Below are 22,037 nucleotides of genomic sequence, written 5' to 3' on the forward strand. Positions count from 1 at the left end.
CTAGTTTGTTGTCTTACCCTTGCTTCCTGAAAAATACAGTGAAAAAAAAAATTCCCAGGGAATTAATACATTTTCTTAGATAAAATATATTTAATAAAATAAAATCCTTTATTAATCCCTATAGGGAAATTACTTCTTTACCACTCCAAATCTTCTTCATCTGCTTTCGGCATTTCCCTTAAGGGGTCGCCACAGTGAATCAGTTGCCTCCATCTAACCCTGTCTTCTGCATCCTCTTCTCTCACACCAACTACCTTCATGTCCTCTTTCACTACATCCATAAACCTCCTCTTTGGTCTTCCTCTAGGCCTCCTGCCTGGCAGTTCAAAACTCAGCATCCTTATGCCAATATATTCACTATCTAGTTTCAAGTTTCAAGTTTATTTATTCTTATATAGCCCAGATTCTCAAAGAATGTCTCAAAGGGCTTTACAATCCGCACATGGACGATATCCCTTTGACCTTTGTGTACTGCGAGCAGTACGACCCTCACATCGGATGACGTACATCTCCCCCCGAAACCCTATTAACGGGAAAAAACAGATTGGAGAAACCTCAGGAAGACTACAGAGGAGTGACCACTCTTCCAGGAACGGACAGACGAAGCAATAGATATCGCATGTACAGATTAACAACACAATAATAATAACAATGGCAGTAACAATAACAATAACAAATGTATGACAAAAACACGCTGATCCATCCAGTAGAGTGAGTCACCACCAGCGATGAAGCAGACAGAGGTCACCAATTGCCGACGATCCACCACTCTGAGGACAGACCAAATATGCCTAAGTCATTGTTCTCAAAAAAGTTACAGTGTATGATTACCCCTGCCACAACCCAAAAACCATAGCTGAACCAAATGAGATGGAACCAGACTCTCCTATGGTGAAGCAGGTCCATTCTGTAGCTTTTCATATTGCCAGCCAAGGAAGCAGAGAGGTCGCCGATTGCCGATGATCCACCACACAAAGGCCTGAGAGAGAGAACAGGAGAGGGAGGGAGAGAGATAAAGAGAGCAGGGGCGAGAGTGGTGCTAGAGGGACCAGAATGACAGAGGATTAATGGGAGACAGGAGCCTAAGTAATAAATCCTACGGCTCATCGGCAGGACTAGGCTAAACCTAAACATTGAGACTGCCCCCCCAATATTAGTTATATGTTAGGGAGAACAGATACATTTTGAGTCTAGATTTGAAGATATCTACGGATTCAGACTTTCTAGTATCTATAGGGAGATTATTCCACAGGAAAGGGGCACGATAAGAGAAAGCCCCCCGGCCAGCTGACTTCTTTTTAACTCTGGGAACACACAAGAGACCTGTATTTTGAGAGCCCTCATCGGAGTGTAAGGTTTAACCAGATCAGACATTTAGGTGGGAGCAAGCCCATTAATGCTTTTATACGTGATTAGAAGTACCTTAAAGTCAGATCTAACATGAATTGGTAGCCAATGTAATGCAGCTAATACTGGGGTGATATAGTCAAATTTCCTAGTTTTAGTTAATATCTCTCCTCTGGACATGTCCAAACCATCTCAGTCTGTCCACTCTGACTTTATCTCCAAAACCTCTAACATGTACTGTCCCTCTGATGTACTCATTCCTGATCCTATCCTTCCTGGTCACTCCCAGAGAGAACCTCAGCATCTTCATCTCTGCTACCTCCAGCTCTGTCTCCTGTCTTTTCCTCAGTGACACTGTCTCTAGACCAAACAACATCGCTGGTCTCACCACAGTTTTGTAAACCTTTCATTTTAGCTGAAACTCTTCTATCACACCTGACACTTGATCATCGGTTTCAGCACACGCACTTCTTCACCTGTTTCCCACACTCTTCATTGCACATTAAATATGTGTACAGGCCCAGCCACACAAACACAGGGCCTGTGGGCATGCTTATAATGGGAGATGAGCAAGACATAAACAGCCTGTAGAGGGGGTGGTGTCTTGCTCAAGGGCACCTCCACAGTGCTCAGGAGGTGCACTGGCACCTCCCACTGCAAATTCACAATCCAAATATTTTTGGCCCACCTGGGTCTTGAACTGGCAACTTCCGGTCCCCATGTCCAAGGCTTGGTAGACTGAGCTACTGACACTACAAATGTAATGTAAAATAGAGTAAAATATAAATATCCAAATTAGGTACCAGAACTTCAAATGTATACGTAAATACATTAGTTGTGTTATTGTGTAACTTTGAGGAATACACAAGATAATTGCAGATGAAATTATTGAGAAAAGTGAAATTTCTCCTGCCAAGAAAGAAAGGTGCCCACCAGCTTCAGGAAGTGGCCTATATCTATTTCATCTTTATTATTCCTGGACTTCCATTAAATCACAATTTAATTTATCTGTATTTTGTATGTGATAACATAATCATGAACTAAAAAAATCTCTATTGGGGTTTGCAAATGTTTTCCTTGTAGTGAATAAACCTTAGTTTCATAATTGCCACAGTAGTTTGAGTTGGTGTTGATTCACAAGTTTTATTTGGAATTACGTTGAAACCTGTCACAGGACATTTTTAGCGAATATTCAACGTTAAATCCACGTGAAGAACATTTCACGCCAGTAAACCGGCTCATGGATTTGTAGGCCGAAGAATAGAAGCTGTCCTGCTCGTTCGGGGCTAAGGAAGCTACGTCATAATTTTTGGGCGTGGAAGCTGGCCAGTAGCATGCGATTGGTTATTCAGCTGGGCTTGCCAGATACTTGTAAATATCCACATTACAAACATTAAAGAAACACGAAGCAGTTGAATTTGATTGAAATACAAAATACGTACTGTTTCTTATATGGTTTAAAATATAATTAAAATGTTGATTAATGTTCAATAATTTTGTTGTGTATCAGAAAGGAACAGAGGCGATGATTAAATTATTGCGGCGTTAGTTCCTGTGAGGGGGATGGTTCTACAAGCTCTGGCAACCTAATGCCAGCCTTTCGCAGCATTACGCGGGTTTGTTGGTCATACTTACTCCGGCGTGTTGCATCTACGCTTTGATCAGGTAATTAGATAAAAACAGCTATCTTTTTTTTTTTTTAACCATACGAACACTGCATATCATGTTATCATTACGCAAGTAGCATATTATATGTTCTAGAACTTACACCGACTTGAAGTATAACTCCATCCGTGAATGTAAGAATGATAGCTACATTTGAGTGAATGCTAATAACATGGCGCCGGTTGAGAGGGCCGCTTTTGTTCTTTAGCCTGGGTGCGGTAGTGACCTACCTAAGGGCCACGATTCCAGAACTGATAACAGCTGTACCTAACCGATACGCATAGTATTCAATTGAATCGATGAACTTGTATCGAAACGCACCATTAGAAGATTAAAAACGTTAATGAGCATTGACTGCACGTTGTTTTATCGTCAACGTTAGCTTCGTTATCCTGGCAACGGTCGTACTTTTCAGGTAATCTCCATTTGTTTCTCGTTTGGACCAACTAGGAATACGGGGGGAATTATTTCGTGTGAGTCGACACTATTTTTAGGTAACAGCTTCCCTTAAAGCGAAGAGAAAAGCCTCTTGTTGTAGAACGTGTGTGTTACCCACCGGCTGAAGCTTTTAGCTGACCTCGAGATGGCGCTGCTAATTGTTTTAGCGATTGTAATAAATAAAAAAAAAAGGTTAGGGTAATAATAATAATTTCGTTTATTTAGTAGAGAATATGTAACGCACAAACATCTTAAATGTTTATAATTGTGCTGGAATGAACAATTTTATTCTCCAAATTAAAAAAAAAAGTATTGGTCCTTTCAGATGAAAACTTGAGGTTCTTTTAGAAATGGAGCTCTTATCGTGCTAGTGAGACTACAGGTAGCAACTACATCTACCCTTTCTCGAAAAATGTCTTAACACTAGATTGTATTCATGCCTTGCGGCCTTGGTTAACCTTGATGTAGAGTGTTATTATATGCCTGAGATTATCCTTCTGACATAAAAGTTGAGGTGGAATGTGTATTTGTTTGTTTTTTCAGTGTAGGTGACCAGTCATGGCTGATGAGGGATACGTAGTACGCATCAGGGGTCTCCCTTGGTCATGCTCAGTGGAAGAAGTACAGAGGTTTTTTTCAGGTACACGGTTACATATTAAAAGCAGTACATACGAAACTAGTGTAAGGCATTTCATCAATGAAATGAATCAAATGGTTTCATGATGTATTTGAAATACAGATTGCAAAATTGCCAGCAATGGTGGAGGCATCCACTTCACCTTCACAAGAGAGGGGCGTCCAAGCGGAGAGGCTTTTGTGGAAATGGAGACGGAGGACGACCTGAAGATCGCAGTGAAGAAAGACAGAGAAACTATGGGTCACAGATATGTAGAAGGTCTGTATGCCTGCTTTCAGAAATACTCTTTTTGAATTTTGCCTTTTTAACATACAACAACTGATTTTTATGTGATCTTTTGATATAGTTTTTAAATCCAACAATGTTGAGATGGACTGGGTTATGAAGCACACAGGTCCTAACTGCCCAGAAACAGCAGGAGATGGGCTTGTCCGACTCCGAGGCCTTCCTTTTGGCTGCAGCAAGGAGGAGATCGTTCAGTTTTTCTCAGGTAGGAATTAAGTCTTACGTAGCGGTGTCTTATGAAGATAGGTATTATAAATCTGTTGATTGAAGTTTGTTTTCCCACCTTCCTTATCCTATTTCCTGTCTTCTATTAACACATAACAGCTCTTGCGTCCAAATTTCACAGAAATCTATGCATTTCTGAGATCGCTTAAAATGGTAAAATTACTTTGGATTGGTGATCTATCAGGAAAAGGTGACTAGTTATAATTGCACATGTGAAAAGTATTCAAAGACTGAATTTTCATGCAACTGTAGGAATCTGTTTCGCAGACAGACTTTCCCATCTTTTCCCATTTTATTCATCTATAGTCCATTTTCATTCCCCTGTTACTTTTAATTTGGTCTGCTGTTTGTTATATTTCTAATTTTTTTTTTCATCTGGTAGTAATAAATAATTGATTGGGTCTCATTCATGTCTGATGTGACTGCAGAGCCATTGGTTTTTTTTTCCATATTTCCTTAGACCGTGAGTTTTCATGGAGATGTTATTATTGTGCTTTATTCAACGTCTTAGATTTTGTTTCTGCTGGATGAATTGTAATTTAACTTATGTCACCCACCAAGATCTTCTCTCTCTTCATCAACACACCAAACTAGCCTGATGTCCCAAACTGTCCTTTTTCCATATTCTTCTGTCCTCTCATTTATATTTTATCCCCAGAATACAATAAATGTAAGTCATTAAATGGCTGGCCACTGATAAAAACTGAACTGGTATGTGTGATGATGTGTAGTTTTCCATAAGTTTTTTTTTTAATCTCTCTTTAGAGAAAATTTTCTCTGTGATTGGGCATGTGATTTAATATGTCCCCTGCTGGGGTTATCTGTCCTTGGGTTGAAGGGTTGGAAATCGTGCCAAATGGGATAACATTGCCGGTGGACATCCAGGGGAGGAGTACGGGGGAGGCCTTCGTGCAGTTTGCTTCACAGGATATAGCTGAAAAGGCTCTAAAGAAACACAAGGAAAGAATAGGGCACAGGTGGGGATGGTTGGTTGGTTGGCTGGATAAGTTGCTTTTCTTATGGTGTGCACCTTCAACATTTGATCCAAATGCAAAACGGACATTATAGTGATTTAGGCTGATTGAAACAAATTTGTAATACTTAGCCAAATCGCATACACAAATTTCAATGTTAGATTAAAAAAATGCCACTGATTAAATGTTCAATGGGTAAATTAGTGCTTAGACACCATTCACAAATATGACACTAGTCCTTAAGTATTTACTTAATTGTGAGAAGAAATGGTGTCTTAGCACTAAACATCAGTCCAGGTTGATAAAAGGAAAGGAGTCTTCCAGACGGCCACTCTACACATGGATCTGGAGCCCACTGTTACAGGTAATGCTTATAGTGGGTTGCAGAAGGGCTGGAGCCCTCTCTGTCCCTTGGCTGTCATTGCGAGGACACAGGGCGCTTTATTGAATCAGATACAACTCATTTTAGGTAACTTTGAGAAAGGTATAAAGATCAATAAGCCCCTTAGGAATTTATAATGTGTAATTGTTGCAACTCAGTTAATTAGTTCCATCTACTCTGTTAATGCCCTTATTATGGAGCACAGATATTTCTACCTATGGACTTCACTAGGAGAACATCTGAATAGTCCAGTTCCATCACTATTGAGATGAATGCTGCTTTGCCTGATCCCCTCCTCACTGTTGTATCTCTATGCTCATATAGGTACATTGAGATCTTCAAGAGTAGCCGTGCTGAGGTACGCACCCATTATGAACCCCAGCGGAAGCCCATGGGCATGCAGAGACCTGGCCCCTACGACAGGCCTTCTGGTGGTCGCGGCTACAACATGATGGGCCGAGGGGGATCCTATGACAGGATGCGTCGTGGAGGCTATGGAGGAGGTGAGTGTCAAGTGGCCTGAAGGTGAAGTGAAATAAGGTTTTATTTTAATAACCGATCCACGTTTTGTTTGGTTAGTTTTAATAAAGTCACTCGTCTACCTTCATGCTATCCTCGTAAAATAGAATCAGTGTTACTGCACACAAAATTTGTCTGACTCCTGATTGTGTATTCAGGTGTGTCGGACGGACGGTACGGCGACAGCGGCTCTTCCTTCCAGAGTACAACGGGACACTGCGTCCACATGAGGGGCTTGCCATACAGAGCCACTGAGAACGACATCTACAATGTAAGTCATAAGGACGGCTGCACCATGTCTCTGGATGGCTACATCAGTGGGGACACCCTCCTCTCCCCGCTGTTGCATCACACGTATTAACGTATTAATCAGTCCTTGCTTGCACTTCTAGTTCTTCTCGCCGTTGAATCCTGTTCGGGTCCATATTGAGATCGGCCCAGATGGGAGGGTAACCGGGGAGGCTGATGTGGAGTTCGCAACACATGAGGACGCCGTGGCAGCCATGTCTAAAGACAAAGCCAACATGCGTGAGTATTAGAGTGACTGTACCACTTCAGTTTTATATTTAGTTCACATGCTCATGGTTTCTGTTCCTCCGTCCCTCAGAACATCGCTATGTGGAGCTGTTTTTGAACTCCACAGCAGGTGGGAGCAATGGCGCCTACGGCAGTCAGATGATGGGTGGAATGGGTAGGTGTCATTATATAGAAGGTGGACTGTTGATAAAAACTGGTGACATTAGTATTAAACTTTGTATAGGGTTGTATATTTTTACATCTCTGGACAGTTCCCACAGTGCTAGGTTATTGCTCATACAAAACTAACAGACTCAAATATGTGCAATATAATGAGTTTTGAAAGTAGAACTTGTAGAAAAGTTGAGCCATCATGTTGCGATTTTATTCACGGCCATAAAAAGGCTTGCTGTGTCCAACGCATCAGCCACAGCAGAGACGGTCATTGACATGAAAGGGAACAGAAATTACCGTATTGGCCCAAATATAAGACTGTTTTTTGCACTGAAATAAGACTGAAAAAGTGGGGGTCGTCTTACATTCGGGGTCTAGACATTATACCCATTCACAATGCTAGATGGCGACAAATATGTTTAAAGCGAATGCAGAACTGAACTCCCCAGGCAAAGCGAACCCCTGTCACGAAGAAGAAAAATAAAAATAGCCGTAAGAATGAAAAGAGAAGAAAATAAGAGAAGAGATAACAAAATGGAGAAACGTAGCGACAATCTGGAGAAAAGTGGGTGGAAGATCGGCCAGGTTAACCATCAGCTGAGAAGTTATGATGCAAACTTCAAGATGATGGTGATAAATGAGGTAGAGTCTTCAAACAATTGCAAGGACAGTTTTTGCATGATTTGAATTAGGCAAAATAGGATGCTTTTTCTCTTGAATATATTATCATTTGTTTCATGTACTGTCATTATTTTCTGTATAAAATTAAATTTGGTGTTCAAAAAGTCTTTTTTCAAACTTGAGTCTTGAAAAAGAGGGGGTCGTCTTATAATCAGGGTCGTCTTATATTCGGGCCAATACGGTATATGCAGGTGGTTTGAATGTCAAAAACAAAGTTGAAGACACTGAAAAATTGAGGATTGTTTTTGATGTCGTCACACATTTTCCATGAACTGGAAAATTTACCATCTCTATTAACTCAGTCATTATTTTGGTTATTAGGCAAGCTAATTCATAAACTGGTTTTATGGTTATTGTGTACATTTAGTCAGACATTTCTTTTAGCACAATACCAAAAGATTATAGAGTTTAAGGGTTTTTTGGGTTGTTTTTTTTTCATATCTAATAAATCTGGTACCTCAGTGTCCTGAGCTTAATGTGATCTCTCTCTCCTCCACAGGGAACCAGTCATCCTACGGAGGTGGGCAGCTGAGCTCAGGATACTCTGGTGGATACAACAGTCAGGGCAATATGGGTGGCTACAATGACTACAGTGAGTGTCAGCTCTGTTCTAATCGTTTTTCCTGTTCGACTGAGTTGTTGCGCTTAATTATTAAAATGCCACAGCTGTTGCCCACACTAGGCTCCAGACACGAAACTTAAAATTTTGTGTCTTACACATCGCTGAACTCCATGGTCCTATGGTGTCTATTTTCTGTCTCTTGTTAGGTAACCAGAGCGGAGTTGGAAGCAGTTACTATGGCAGCGGCAGTGGAGGAGGAAGCAGAGGCTCTATGAATGGACTGGGTGGGGGATGGGGGATGTAGGCTTTCTTTTTCCCCTATTTTTTTTTTTTTTTTTGTACTCAGCATTTTGCTGGAAGGACTGGAAACAAGTCTCATCTAGTTAACACAGGTGGGATCAGGTGAGATTTTGCAAATACTGAGGGGTTGGGTTTGTAATGTGTTTTTTTTTAGCGGATTAACTTCAGAGCCAAGTGATGTCATCTGGTGTCACAAGAAACGTCAGAGAAGTGCTGTTTGTTGTCCCCATTCCTCACCAGTCCATCACAGAAACCGTGCTTTAAATTTTCATTACCAGGATTTTTTTTTTACCCTCCAAACACCTGTATGTTCCTTAGTTAGTACATTCTGTACTGGTGGCTTAAACTTTAATTTCAATGTCCAAGAGCATGAACATTAAAAAACTTTGAATTCCTTGTTTGATGTTTATACCTTGTCTCACATTTTACAGTGTATCAGCCTTTTAATGTTCAGTTTTACTTTTCAAGTTGAGACTTCCCATGGTCGACGCATGTTGTCTTTTCTGAAGGTGTGACTGTTGATTGTGCCGTTTCTTCTGATGAATGCTATAGCAACAGCAAGAACATTTCAAATCTGTTGACATGAAGGTTTGTACTGCTTCAAATTCTATTTGTATTTCCTGTGCACAAAGTGAATAAACTTGTCTGGAATATCTAGTTGAAACCAGCATTACAAAAGAGCAGGCTTTATTCCTTTATCAAATATCTAGATAAAAAAACATTCCCAAATTAAGAAAGTTGAGCCCCCACAAAGCCCTGTTAGAACACATTCTAAAATAGATTTAACATTCGACAGTCATTTACACAATGTAGGTTCATAAGTATTCATCACTGGGAACATGGCTGAAAATACTGAAAGTAAATTCATGACAAATGAATCAATAGAATCAGGTACACGTGATCTCAATGAAATGGTGACAATCGTCTCCAGTTACACATTTTTGTCCAAAGGGTGCTCGAACACATCAAATTAGAATCGTTTAATAAGTGGTCTTGGCTTAGGTGTATGCAAACATTTGGATCAGTGCACACACTGACTGCTGTCCTGATCAGCATCAGTAACATGTCACAGCGCCAGAGGAGAGAAATATGATCAGCAATATTTATCATTTTTCACAAAATGTTTTTGTTGACAGAAGAGACAAGAATCAAGGACAATATCAGAATCGAACGAGGCTTGTAATGTTAGCATAGGCTAATCAATAAAACATTAAGCGAGAGAACAAAATAATCTACATTCATAGTTTCTATTAGAGAAGTAACCGCTGAATTTTCTAACGATTGCTCCAGCACGGACAAAAAATGATCACAAGTATAGCAAAGTACTTCAACCTCCACGCAAAGTGCGGTCTGTGTTAGTGCTTCCATCAGTGCTAACAGGTGGCCTTCAAGCAGACAAGCTAATGTTCCTGAATTTCAGGCAACAAGAAATGGAACAACGTATCACATTTCCAATAGCTTCCCAAAGACATTTATCCTAACATAAGTATTAACATGGCAGTTGAAACCCAGCAGATGAATGTGTTCCTCAGAGCTTTGTCATGAAGCTGTGGAGGAGCTTCTCTGCAGCAGGAGGGAGTGACACATATCACACACCCGAACAGGTCGAGGGTAGGAGGGTAAGGCCAGCTCATTACCGGAGCAACTGTTGCAATAGATGTCGCCACAGTTTCTACAGTGATGCTGCAACACACAAAGTTGGATGGTTCATTGACATACCACAAAAACAATGCTTTGAAAATGTAACAACAGAGCTCACCTTTCTGCGTGCAATGGAGAACTCTTTCTGGCACTGCTTGCACTGAGTGGCCTCGTCATCTTTAAGCCAGGCGTGGCCCTGAGGCGGAGCAATGAAGACCCATGATATGACCACTACTGCAACATTAACTGTATAGGAAAACAACCCCACAACTGTACCTTCAGAGCTTTATTGACCTCCTTGAAGTCCTCCATCTTCAGTTTGGACCTTAAAAATGAGGACAACACAAAATCTTCAGGACATTACGTGACGATCTATTGATTGATTACAAAGAAACACAAGATTCATAGCACTCACTGGCTGAGATGCAGCCCCATCTCCTGTAGAGCCTGTTCCTGCTGCTCACATCTCTGCTGCAGCTGCTTCTTCTCCTGCTTCAAATCCTGCAGCTCCTGCTCCATAAAAGTCACAGTACAAACCAAAACAGTCATGAATATTATAAAGCCTAGGATACAGGTGTATAGTTGAGGCTTTTGCACTAATGGGAATATTTTCCAGACTGGATCTAAATTGGAAAATAGATGCGTGAACAATCAAAGACATTTGCACTTTATTTCCAAGAATGAAATTGTTGAGAACATGATATTAATTGTGAAAAAATCTCCAGAATAATTTATTGTAACCATGCGGAGTGCGATACCGACCGTTTGCAGGCCCTGCAGCTGCTGCAGCTGTGTGCGGAGCTCGACGCTGTTGTCCTGTTCCCGCTGCAGAGATCTCTGCAGGCTTTGTCTCTGTTCCCTCTCAGAACGAAGGTCGTTCTCCAAACCCAGCCTGAGTACAGAGACAATGCTAAGAGCCGACTCTCAGAGGCACTTTAACTCTACATGATAGAACTACAGCTTAGAAATAGAAGTGCTACAACCAAGAGTCATCCAAAGATATTGTTAACCTGAAATTGGTAAATGTATTTTATATGCATGTACTTAGTGTCATTTTATCCTCCTGTGTTTCTGAATGAACTTGTGCCTCACTAGTTTTTATTTTTCCAAGCGTGTGTGCGTTAACCTTAGCGTTTCCAAGTCTGTCAGTTGTTTCTGCAGTGCATCGACCTTTCCCTCCAATTCCATCCTCATATCTTTGTCCGATTCGTCACTTTGTTTGCGCTCCCTCTCAGAGTTCTGCAGCCTGAGATCAAAGACCAAGAAGAAGTATATTTATTTAAAGAAGGATCATTGTGACACATGAGCATACAAAATAAGTACCTCTGCTCGAGTTCCATCATGACTTTCTCCATTTCCTCCATCTTCTGCTCCAGCTGTGTGGCCTCAGCTTGTTTTTTTTCTGCTTCTCGTTTCGACTCCTAAAGAGTCAAACAGGTATGTTTAAGTGTGTTCTCCCTGACTGGGTATGCAAGAGGAAGAAAAGGTGGATTCAGGAATGCCTACCTGAGCTTTGTTGAACATTTGCACATTGAGATTCTTGACTTGGTCTAGCTGAAGTCGCAGGGCTGCCAGTGTGTCCTGTTTCTCATGTGTGTCTTTCTCCAGCAGCCTCATAGCTACCTCCATTTCCTGCTTCAGGCCCACCTGAAGCTCTAGCTCACGCTCCAGGTCCTGGTATCATGCAACGCAAACACACAAAACGTGAGTAGAATTCACCCAGAATCTGAGAAGAAGACATCAGACTTCACAATTAATCACAGACAATGCCTCTCAAAATATTCAGCCCTAATCTTACCCCCCTAAACAGCAGCACTGAGCAAGAGTCTCCTTTTTGTTGTAACATGATTCATTCTTGCGAGAGCCCATTGATAACTGACCTGTCGAATGCGCTTTTCTTCTTTATATTGATTCCAAACCACATTGTACATCTCATCCAGACCTTGGCGAGTCTGTTTGTATGTCTCCAGCTCCACCTGACTGTCCTGGAGAGCAGCCTGGAACAAACACCCACATCATGTTTGGATAAGATTTAGGCATGATTCATTTGCAGTGAAATGCCGATGCTTCGTTACCTCTTCCTTTTTATGGCTTGAGTGCATGATCGACTCATTCTCCTGTCTAAGGGTTTCTTGTTCTTCCCGTAGAGAATTGATTCTATCTGTTGCTGCTGTCAGCTGAGGACATGAAAAGCACCCACAATGAGAAGAGAAAAAAAACCACACCTTGAAGGCAAAAGCACCATAAAACAATGATTCACATAAAGAATATCTGACCTCCTCCACAAGTTTACTGTTGGTCTTCTCTAGAGAGTCCATCTTAGCCTGAAGGTCAGTAACGGTGCCACTGAGGTGACGGTTCAACTCCTCGATGTAGTGTTTCTGATCTAATATGGCTGTCATCTTGGAGTCACTGAAAATAAACACACACATAAACAAACAGTTGGGGAGTTCACACTATAACAAACATACTTAACAGCAGTTAAAACATGATAAACAGTATAAAGGAGAGGCTGAATTGATTCAAAAGTTGCACTCACTCTTTCTGAGTCTCACTGCTGGAAGGGTCTTTCAGATAAAGGGAGAAATCAATGACTCCCACCTAAATGGAGAAGGAAACTGATCACTGTGTGTGATGACTGACCAGAAACCAAGGGATGACTGCTGGGATGTAAAACACAACATCTGTAACCACTTACCTGAGAATCGAGATCCTCCCCTTTAATGCAGAGGTTGGCATCAATGACATTGAGACCTACCAATAGTCCCCCCATCACTGCCCCCTCTTCCTCCATCATGAATGCTCCAGAGTCATAAAACTCACTGGGAAGATAGTCGATGGACAATAATGAATTGCAAGAGTGGAAAATGACAATTAACTGGCCTTTGAGCATGTCAATATTGTAGTTTACAATACCTGTGTGGTGCAATCCACATCCACCAAACCAGTCATGGTTACTAACCTCAGGAGGTCCTTTCGATCCAGCAAAGCTTTCATATAATCAGCTATTTTCTTTTGCATGAGTGCTAAATGCAGCCAAGCCCTTGCTCGACCCAATCCGCTCCTGAGAAAAGAATGAAAACAAAAGAGAAAAATATTCCTCAGATCAAGTGGATGATAAGCACTGCAGACCTGGAAAAAGGCTTAGCATAGCATACTTAATGCTGGGCAGATCTCTTGCACTTGTAGCAATGTTAACAGACTCTGGACACAACCTCTCTACCAGTTCCAGGGGACCCCATATGGATTTGCTCTGACCAATGAAGGATTTCTTTGCTGAAACAGACAACAAAAAAAGTATTTTCAGCTTGTTGTGGTTTTACTATGAGATTGGACAATTTTAAATTAAAAAAAAAGTCTGTCCAAAAACGAAGCCTCACCTTTTAGACCATGTTTAAGGCAATGCTCCAGGACAACAAAAAACTGCTGCAGGGGAGGATACTCAGAGTCGAGCGTCCTGCCCAGACTCAAGGAGGACTGAATTAACACTTTGATGCTCAGCTTCATCATGCTGAGTAGATTGGTTCTCTCTATTGACATGGGGTCTTTGGGGGGCAAAACTGGAAGGGTTGTAACGAAAAGGTAATGAATGAGGTTAGTCAAACAGATGCAGGCATGGAGATGTCACCTCAATAATACGTTAAAGAAACATATATATAAACTTCCAGAGAGAACAACGTGACTTTTTTTACACACCCATTAACCCATAAAATCACGGTTTTACTCTTGAAGTCATGTGTCATGACAGCTGGCAAAGTTTGTGGCTCCGACATTTTATTATTTAAAAAACAAATACTGAATTAACAAGCTAACTGTGACAGCCTACCTGGTAGAATACTTGAAGCGTTGTTTTGATAACTTCGGGGCTCTTGATCCGTCGGGGAGCTCGCCGCTGATCCTTGAGAGGGATTCCTCTGGGCAGCAGCGTAGCTCACCCCGCTGCTAATGGTCTCCGTGGCCTTACGAGCGAATGACAAGAGCGGAGCCGACCAACTGTGCTCCGCAGCCGACCTCTCGGTCCCGTCAGACCCATTCCCGCGGTTCGGCCCTTCGTCTAAAGGGGGTTCCAAAACTTCGGACTCCTGAAGCAGCTCTCCTGTTTCGCTTTCCTCAACGTCTGTGTTTACGTCCTCCTTCTCGTCGGCCATGTTTGCCCCCCTCCCCTCAGCCCGAGCTGGAACGTGACCAGAGCAGAGCAATCACGAGGGCGTTCTTCTTCTTCGTCTGTTTTATTGACGGTCAGGAATTCATGTGATTATGCGCGCTAGCGACACCTGCTGGGCGGAGCGTTAGGTGCTCCACGCTATCCTGTCTGAACGCCATCACTATCAATATTACATCAACATCACAATAGCATCTATCTGCCCTTCTTCCCCTTGACTTGTTTGGTTTAAAAGGAAATTTAAAAAAAAAAAGTATTAAAATCGTGTCCAGAGAAAGTTAAATTTGACTGCCAATAAGATATTTTTACACAAAGCAAATAGTAACAGGAAATTTGTAAATAATGTATAAAGCTAGATGGTTATATTGTCTTTGCTACCGTGACAAATCACAACTTAGTCAGTCAAAAGGAATGACATCCAACAATTTAAATGCTTTGAGGTCACAACACGGCGGGTTCGGGTTCGACTCCCGCTTCTGTGTGGAGTTTGCATGCTCTCCCCGTGTCTGCGTGGGTTCTCTGCGGGTTCTCCGGCTTCCTCCCACCTCCAAAAGCATGCGCTTCAGGTTAATTGGCCGGTCCCAAATTGCCCGTAGGAGTGAGTGTGTGCGCGGTTGTACCTGTATGTCTTTGTGTGTGGCTCCGCGGTGCACAGGCGTCTTGCCCGGAGTGTCCCCTGCCTCACGCCCTATGCCAGCTGAGATAGGCTTCAACTCCCCGTGACCCGCTACAGCGGATTCAGCGGTAGGGGGGGAAAAATGACAGAGCTGATAGCATCTCAACTTATTCAATGCATATCATCTTTACAAAGATCTACCTTGGCTCCCAAACTTGATTAATTGAAGGATCAGTTGATCGATTGACATGACAAGGCTATTGTTGACAGTCACAATTACAGTTATAATTACTTTGAAATGTCTATGAAAAGTGTAAACCACGGGTAAAGCTACAGTAATTTTCGTTTGCTATAGTTCCCATCGTGTCCACGTGGCGGCGCAGACCACCTTTTATTTACGCGACCGTGAAGCGACTCAAAGGCGGTTTAGTCGCCTCGTGAAACTCCCGGTCCGATTTGATTAAAGATGAAAGATTAAATCCACTTTATGTCCACACGTGGGGAAATTATCTTTACACTCTTCACACTTTCTTTGTATGTGGTTACATGTTTTGGTTAGTCATACACACATAGTTGTTGTTGTTTTTTTGGAAATATAATTTTTTTTCTGCAGTATCAGTTGTAGTTTTGAATATAAGTCATTTCTTTACACTTCACTTAATTGGCTAAAGAAAATTAATTATTTCTTTAACAACATGTAGAAAGTGTGAATGAAAATATTGACCTTACTATTACTATTATCACTATGTTATTTTGTATAACTTGACACATCTATCTATCTATCTATCTATCTATCTATCTATCTATCTATCTATCTATCTATCTATCTATCTATCTATCTATCTATCTATCTATCTATCTATCTATCTCAAAATAAGTTAACTATTACTATTTTAGTAAACTCGAAGTCATCAAAAATCCATAGAGGAAACAAGATGGTGTTCATGTTTTGCATTTTTTTTTAAAGAACGCAAACAATTTTCCTTGTACATCAGGACAATTGAACGCACACAATGATTTTTCAACATGTATCAGTAACCCGTCCACAGAGCTTCAACAGGACGTTCTGTAGACAAGGGAGCCACTAAAAACACGTGTTCCTCGGTGATGGCTACTGCTGGGGAGGACATTCATCTGAATCAATAGTAGCCCTTTCTCCTGCTGCTCCGCTCCCGTACAGTTCCGATCCGGAGGTCTGGCCCACAGGAACCTCAGCCGTGGCTGTGTGGGCGTGGAGCGGAGCGGCCATAAATACCGTGGAGCCTCTGTGGGGACGCTCTCTCAGTCCGCTCGTCTCAGCCCGAAACACCCGAGACGCCTCAGCCCCCTGAAGTCACAGCGACACCTCGCCAACAAGCGGATTTTACTTCCACAAACACACCGAAAGAAAAGAAAAGAAAAGAAACGAACGGATAAATAGAACCAGGGCGAGTGGAAGGAATATAACTTGTTTATAACTTTTTTTTTAAAAATTAGATTTATCATAGATATAAGTGGAATTTTTGACATCATGAGGATTTTCAGTGCTGCGCTCCTGCTGGTTCACGCCTTGGGTGAGTTTCTTGCGTTTCTTTCACTTTTGATCAGAATTCGTGCTTCTACCTGCGGATTGTGTGTCCATGAGAATAAACCGTTCAGGTATTCCCCGGCCAACGTGTCATGTAAACTTCATAACCTTAAAGGCAACTGTTTTGCTATTCAGGAGCTAATGGGGTCATCTCTCTATTTCCGAGCATGCTTTATGTAACCGGATACATTTATTTTTAACTCATATTCTTGCCTGACATTAGCTAACTGTCTGTCCATGCATTTTGTGTGTGCATATGAGGCAGAGAAAGAATATGCCAACTTCTATTTCCAAAGACCACAAATCTAACTGTCTCTCTGAGAAAGGCTTTTCTAGTTGAAACCAAACCTCCGGCTCAGGTTCCTCTGCCGAAGTGCTCCAGAGCAAAACAGTGAATGCCTACCAACCCCTACGGACCATGCTCTGTATCTGAGCTGTAGTGTTTCCTAACAGGGACCAACGTGTTCCCACTGAAAGCCAACCATCCTCCAGATCCTCCTATCGCAAAACATGTCCCAACATGTACGCTAGACTCTATCCTAGAGGAAGGTTTTCTGGAGGTCTGGTTTGGTAAAGACTGTAACAACCCAAACTAACATGAACTTTTTATTCTCCCTTGCAGCGGTGTTCAGAGTCACCAGCGGTGCTGCAGTCGACAGGTATGACAGCGACAGTCAGCGACACCGAGCGGTTTTCAAGTTCCTGGACACAACCAAAGACAGGAGGGCAGAGGAGGAGAGCAGAAGTGTGAGTGTAACAACAGCGGAGTATGGTCAGGAAGGTGAAGAGGAGGAGGAGGAGTACGATAATGAGTATTATGAAGACGAGGATGAAGATGGAATGTCTGCGGACTATGAATTGGAATTGCCACAAGGTAAGGCAATCAAGTTTGCTCCTCTTTACAAACCTCTTACCCATTTCAATGACATTTTAATATTCCTCCTCAATTACAACAACCCAAAGATTTTTCCTATTTTTCTCTGTTTTTAGTTGCCATGTCAAGCAAACCCAAAGACCCTTCCTCCATCCTGGAGGCTGAAAGCACTGAACGAAAGAGAAGGAAGGGGCAGGGGAAAAAGAAGGGCAAAGGCAAGGGGAAGAAGAGAAATCCATGCCTGAAGAAGTACAAGGGATTCTGCATTCATGGCACCTGCCAGTACCTGAGGGACGTCCGTGCCCCATCCTGTGTGTAAGTACGACCTCTGCATCTTTACACACAATCAGCTGCTCTCGATGAAATGAATTAGTGACTGATTCCCACACGGTCCCATCTGTAGGTGCCACCAAAGTTACTCTGGAGAAAGGTGCCAGTTTTTCACGCTGCCGCTGGAGAAACCCCAGGGGGGCTACAACCGAACCACGGCTCTGGCCGTGGTGGCCGTGGTGCTGTCGTCCGTCTGCCTGGTCATCATAGGGCTGTTGTTGTTGCTCAGGTGAGGACCCCTTTATTCACACATGAAACCCCTTTACTTGAAGCTTAGCCGATTCAAAGAAGCACAACCATCTACATGAACTTCCTTGGTTTGTTACAGGTTTCACAAACGGGGTGCATATGATGTAGAAAATGAAGAGAAGGTCAAACTTGGGTTAGCCTCCAATCACTGAAGAGAAAAGGAGAGGTGAGCATTGAGGAATGAGTCGGCAGATTTACAAATGTCCTCTTTTCTTTCTGTTTTGTGTTTTGCACAAAATGAGGTTGAGCTCATCGCCTTTTTGTCTCATTTCTGTTTTTTCATGTTAGGCACAGATGTGGAAATTCTACCTCAAAATAGAAAAAAGAGAAGTGAACCACAAAAGGAGGTCCTAGAGGAAGAAGGATTGTACATGAAGAAGGGAACAGAGGATGTTTTCTGCCTGATCTTCTGCTAGACGTTCAGATAAGAAAAAAAAGGGATGGGCAGCTTAACATATTCCTGAAGGCCTCGGATGAAGATGGCCGACCCGAAACTGGAATACTAACAGCCTGGAGGATGGACTGGAGGTGTGCCGAGCGAAAGGTGATGACCGTGAAGGAAGAAGGAGAGAGATGAACGTGTATAGACTCTGCACTGCTTGACTGTGTGAAGAGGTCATTTCAGACTGAACTGATCAAGATAAGATTTTCAACCTGGAATTTTTTTTTTTTCTCAACAGACAGCATTTTGTATTTTCCTGCTCAAGTCCTTTTTTTTTTGTTTTGTTTTGTGTACAGTAAATGGTATATTTATAATTTTAATTTATTTATTTAAGCTAACTGTATTTATAGAGATTTTAACCACCTTCAACAGTTTTTAAAGTAACAATGTTACAGTTGTTTTTATATTTCTTATTGGATAATATGATATTTATTTATGAAATAAAACACAAATGATGCAGAAGCTCCTTACAAGTTACGCCACGTAAATATTTGACCTTTGGTTTTAATTTTTGGCACTCACTTAATGATCAATAGCACTGTGATTAATAAATTGATCGGTGAATGGACATGATCTCTTTTTAATTCCGGGGTTTTTTCTTTGACAGCAGTTGGCTTCAAATATGCCCTGCAGTCTCTCACAGTTACATTCACAGGCTGCCCAGTACAACCAGTTGATCTGTCAGCCAATCAGCGTTTCCACTGAAGAAGTTCATCAAACAGCAGCTGGAATAAAGATGTTTGGGGCAACAAACAAATTCTTTGAGCTGCAGTGTTCCGCCTTAATGTTATGATAGACGATCAATGTCATTGTATTGATTCAAGGCAAACATTTAAAGGGCTGATCACCATTTGCATTATTATTAGACATACAGACATATCAAATGCCCTGTAGTAAGACTTTGGTATGATGTTACGTCTCACCATCATTAGAGGTGAAAGTCCCTCACATGTGTTCAGCTGTTAAGAAAAAAAATGTGAATGAAATGATCCACCCTTTCAGAGCCTGTCCTAAATTGTTGAAGTGTTTGTTATTTATGTGACCCCCCCTCCCCCCAAGCAAAATAAAATGGAAAACCATCAGAATTTCTGACTTCTTTTTAGTTTGAATGTACAAAGCTGTGTGAGTCTTAGACGCTGCATTTTCAAATCAGTTCAAATCACTATATATTTACTTCTGCTCTTCAGTTCACATCCAGAGTCATGGAACATTTTTGTGACATTTTAGAACACATGGACGGGAACACCAGTGTGCTCTTCTGGACCATTCAAGAGCTCTAGTTATGGTTAAGATGTGCTGTGATGTTTGTCTCTCAAAAGGAAATTACACTTAGTTATAGTAGGTATGGAGTGAGAAAGCCTTCCCTGATTATTATATTTAATTGTGGTTATCTGGGAAGTCCAGACAATGTTTGTAATTTAAATTAACATGTTTCTCAGATGTGTTTCTCTTCAGGCCAAATATAAAACAAAGACATTATCAGCTTCAGGTGTTGACAACAGCAATGTTAGTCTCACTGACAGATTAGTAATAATGACAGTATCAGGACTCACCACAGGGTATATACACCCAGCCATGGGGAACAGATGTGTGGTGTACAGAACGGAGGACACCTGACGTTCAGCCACAGCCCCACACATCATTACTCACACATCCAACAGATGTCATGTTCAAAGACACACCACCGCTCAAATCTGAGCTCTCAACCAGGCCTGGATGCCGCAGAGTTCAGAAAGACCACAGGATGCAGCAGGACGCAACAATGTGTGTGTGTGTGTGTGTGTGTGTGTGTGTGTGTGTGTGTGTGTGTGTGTGTGTGTGTGTGTGTGTGTGTGGGTGTGGGAGTGTGTGTGTGTGTGAGTTTGTGTGTGCATGTTCCACACATTTTTAATAGGGGTAAGGAAAGTCAAAAGACCCAGATGGACTCAAAGGCAAGCTGGGCCAAATGTTAGTCACCCCTTGAAGTCACCTCCTACACGGATGTTGTTACACTGATGTGCACACGCATGTCTGTGTGTGGGTGTGCGTGTGTGTGTGTGTGTGTGGAGGTGATATAGGAATGCTTTGTTGCTTCATGTGCGGAGGTTCCACAGGTTAACAGATCTGTTGCAAGTGAGTTTAATTCCATGTTCTGTAAATACTGAACAAACATTATTCCTCTCACGTGTTTGTGCTGTGGGGTGGTTGTCAGAGGCAGATGTTCAGCTTAACCATAAGGGTGTGGTAAAGGAACGCCTCATTCCATTTGTTGAGCAAATCAGAATTTTATTTTTACCACAAAAAGCAATCCATTCACATGTGCATGTTTGTAGCTGCTCAGTTTGTGATTTTAGAACATGAGCTCACTGCATGAGAAACATGTCTGATTAATTCTAAAAATCATCTGTTTGTGGATCAATGGTTGCAATTTCAGATAAGATGGTTTGAAAACATATTATAGCATTGAAGGGAATATTTTATTTCATTACATAAACAGATCTGTTCCTTTAGTGATGCAGAAATTCTTTTTCTACCTCTAGTTGAATTGAAACTCTATTATACCAAATAGCTAAAAAATGAATGAAGATATATTCTTTGTTTTATTCTGCTGCTTTTCCTCCTCTTTGAACACCTAATAATGTAGAATTCACCTGTCGACAGGTCTGTCAGCTCTCTCTCCACTCAGAATAATTTTTCAAACCTGTCAGAAATGCTCGTCTTGTCTTTGAGAATTTCTGACACTTGTAACATCTTCAATCTGTATCGATCGGTTCAAGACAGGCCACCTGATGATGAGGTTGAGAAGCCTCTCGATTTACATGGAGGGAGAAATCTTGAAGCACCGAAAGACCATTTGATCCACTTTTTTTGCTGCAGCATCATTCATAGCGTCCTGTTGTCTACTGTTGAAAAGTTTTGTTGGAGAGAGTTGCAACACAAGTTCATTAGACTTTGCACTGCTCCCTCTAGTAGTATAAAACCCCTTATAATTTTTTAAAAAAAAAACACGCATACAGCTAAATCAAGACTGAAAAATGTTGGTTTACCTGAAAAGCACTGGTTGTAACCACACTGGAAACATCCTATAATAAAACGTGGATACTTTTCATAGATCTGACTCCTTGAGAGCAGCAGCAATTATCTGATGACGGTGGCTTTGTAACATTTTAATTCTGCATCACATGAGTGCTTGTGCACAATGCATAAATGGGAAAATGTGTCTACAAAAGCGCACATACGTGTCAATGTGTTACAGAGGCTGGTCATTTACAGTGGAGCCACCTAATCCCGGCCTCTCAATGTCAAGTAGCAGAACACACAGAAATAGTGCTGTGCAGTCATGCTCACATAGCTGCTATTCCCGGGGTTGATGGCCACCAAAGAGCCAGAATGCTGAGAGAGAAGGGAGCTTGCTGTGCTCTGTTTCTCAGTGGACCACAGCCAGGAAATAACGTCCGGTATGGCGGCCCGT

At 41.7% G+C, this 22,037-nt stretch overlaps 3 protein-coding genes across 3 annotated transcripts; 2 read left to right on the top strand and 1 right to left on the bottom strand.

Annotated features, from left to right (window-relative positions):
* The first annotated feature begins 2,906 nt into the window (after nucleotides 1-2,906).
* LOC137602434 (heterogeneous nuclear ribonucleoprotein H-like) lies at nucleotides 2,907-9,369 on the top strand. The gene is made up of 11 exons (XM_068325132.1): nucleotides 2,907-3,012; nucleotides 3,994-4,090; nucleotides 4,190-4,345; nucleotides 4,434-4,577; nucleotides 5,436-5,574; nucleotides 6,278-6,456; nucleotides 6,631-6,743; nucleotides 6,865-7,000; nucleotides 7,080-7,163; nucleotides 8,343-8,435; nucleotides 8,612-9,369. The coding sequence occupies exons 2-11, from the start codon at nucleotides 4,009-4,011 to the stop codon at nucleotides 8,707-8,709; spliced, it is 1,224 nt and encodes a 407-aa protein (XP_068181233.1). The 5' UTR covers nucleotides 2,907-3,012; nucleotides 3,994-4,008; the 3' UTR covers nucleotides 8,710-9,369.
* On the bottom strand, nucleotides 9,364-14,511 carry rufy1 (RUN and FYVE domain containing 1). The gene is made up of 17 exons (XM_068325131.1): nucleotides 14,173-14,511; nucleotides 13,727-13,906; nucleotides 13,505-13,622; nucleotides 13,309-13,410; nucleotides 13,045-13,168; nucleotides 12,886-12,947; nucleotides 12,623-12,758; nucleotides 12,422-12,523; nucleotides 12,227-12,343; nucleotides 11,853-12,020; nucleotides 11,670-11,767; nucleotides 11,473-11,592; nucleotides 11,109-11,238; nucleotides 10,762-10,856; nucleotides 10,623-10,671; nucleotides 10,465-10,542; nucleotides 9,364-10,388 (listed from the first exon to the last, which is right to left on the bottom strand). Exons 1-17 carry the CDS (start codon nucleotides 14,492-14,494, stop codon nucleotides 10,245-10,247), a joined length of 2,145 nt encoding a protein of 714 aa, XP_068181232.1. The 5' UTR covers nucleotides 14,495-14,511; the 3' UTR covers nucleotides 9,364-10,244.
* A 1,886-nt stretch (nucleotides 14,512-16,397) lies between these two features.
* hbegfa (heparin-binding EGF-like growth factor a) lies at nucleotides 16,398-19,664 on the top strand. The gene is made up of 6 exons (XM_068325497.1): nucleotides 16,398-16,677; nucleotides 17,314-17,565; nucleotides 17,682-17,880; nucleotides 17,969-18,124; nucleotides 18,224-18,310; nucleotides 18,433-19,664. The coding sequence occupies exons 1-5, from the start codon at nucleotides 16,635-16,637 to the stop codon at nucleotides 18,294-18,296; spliced, it is 723 nt and encodes a 240-aa protein (XP_068181598.1). The 5' UTR covers nucleotides 16,398-16,634; the 3' UTR covers nucleotides 18,297-18,310; nucleotides 18,433-19,664.
* The last annotated feature ends 2,373 nt before the right edge of the window (nucleotides 19,665-22,037 follow it).

Source organism: Antennarius striatus, chromosome 10, assembly GCF_040054535.1.
Source record: "Antennarius striatus isolate MH-2024 chromosome 10, ASM4005453v1, whole genome shotgun sequence".
Lineage (NCBI taxonomy): Eukaryota > Metazoa > Chordata > Actinopteri > Lophiiformes > Antennariidae > Antennarius > Antennarius striatus.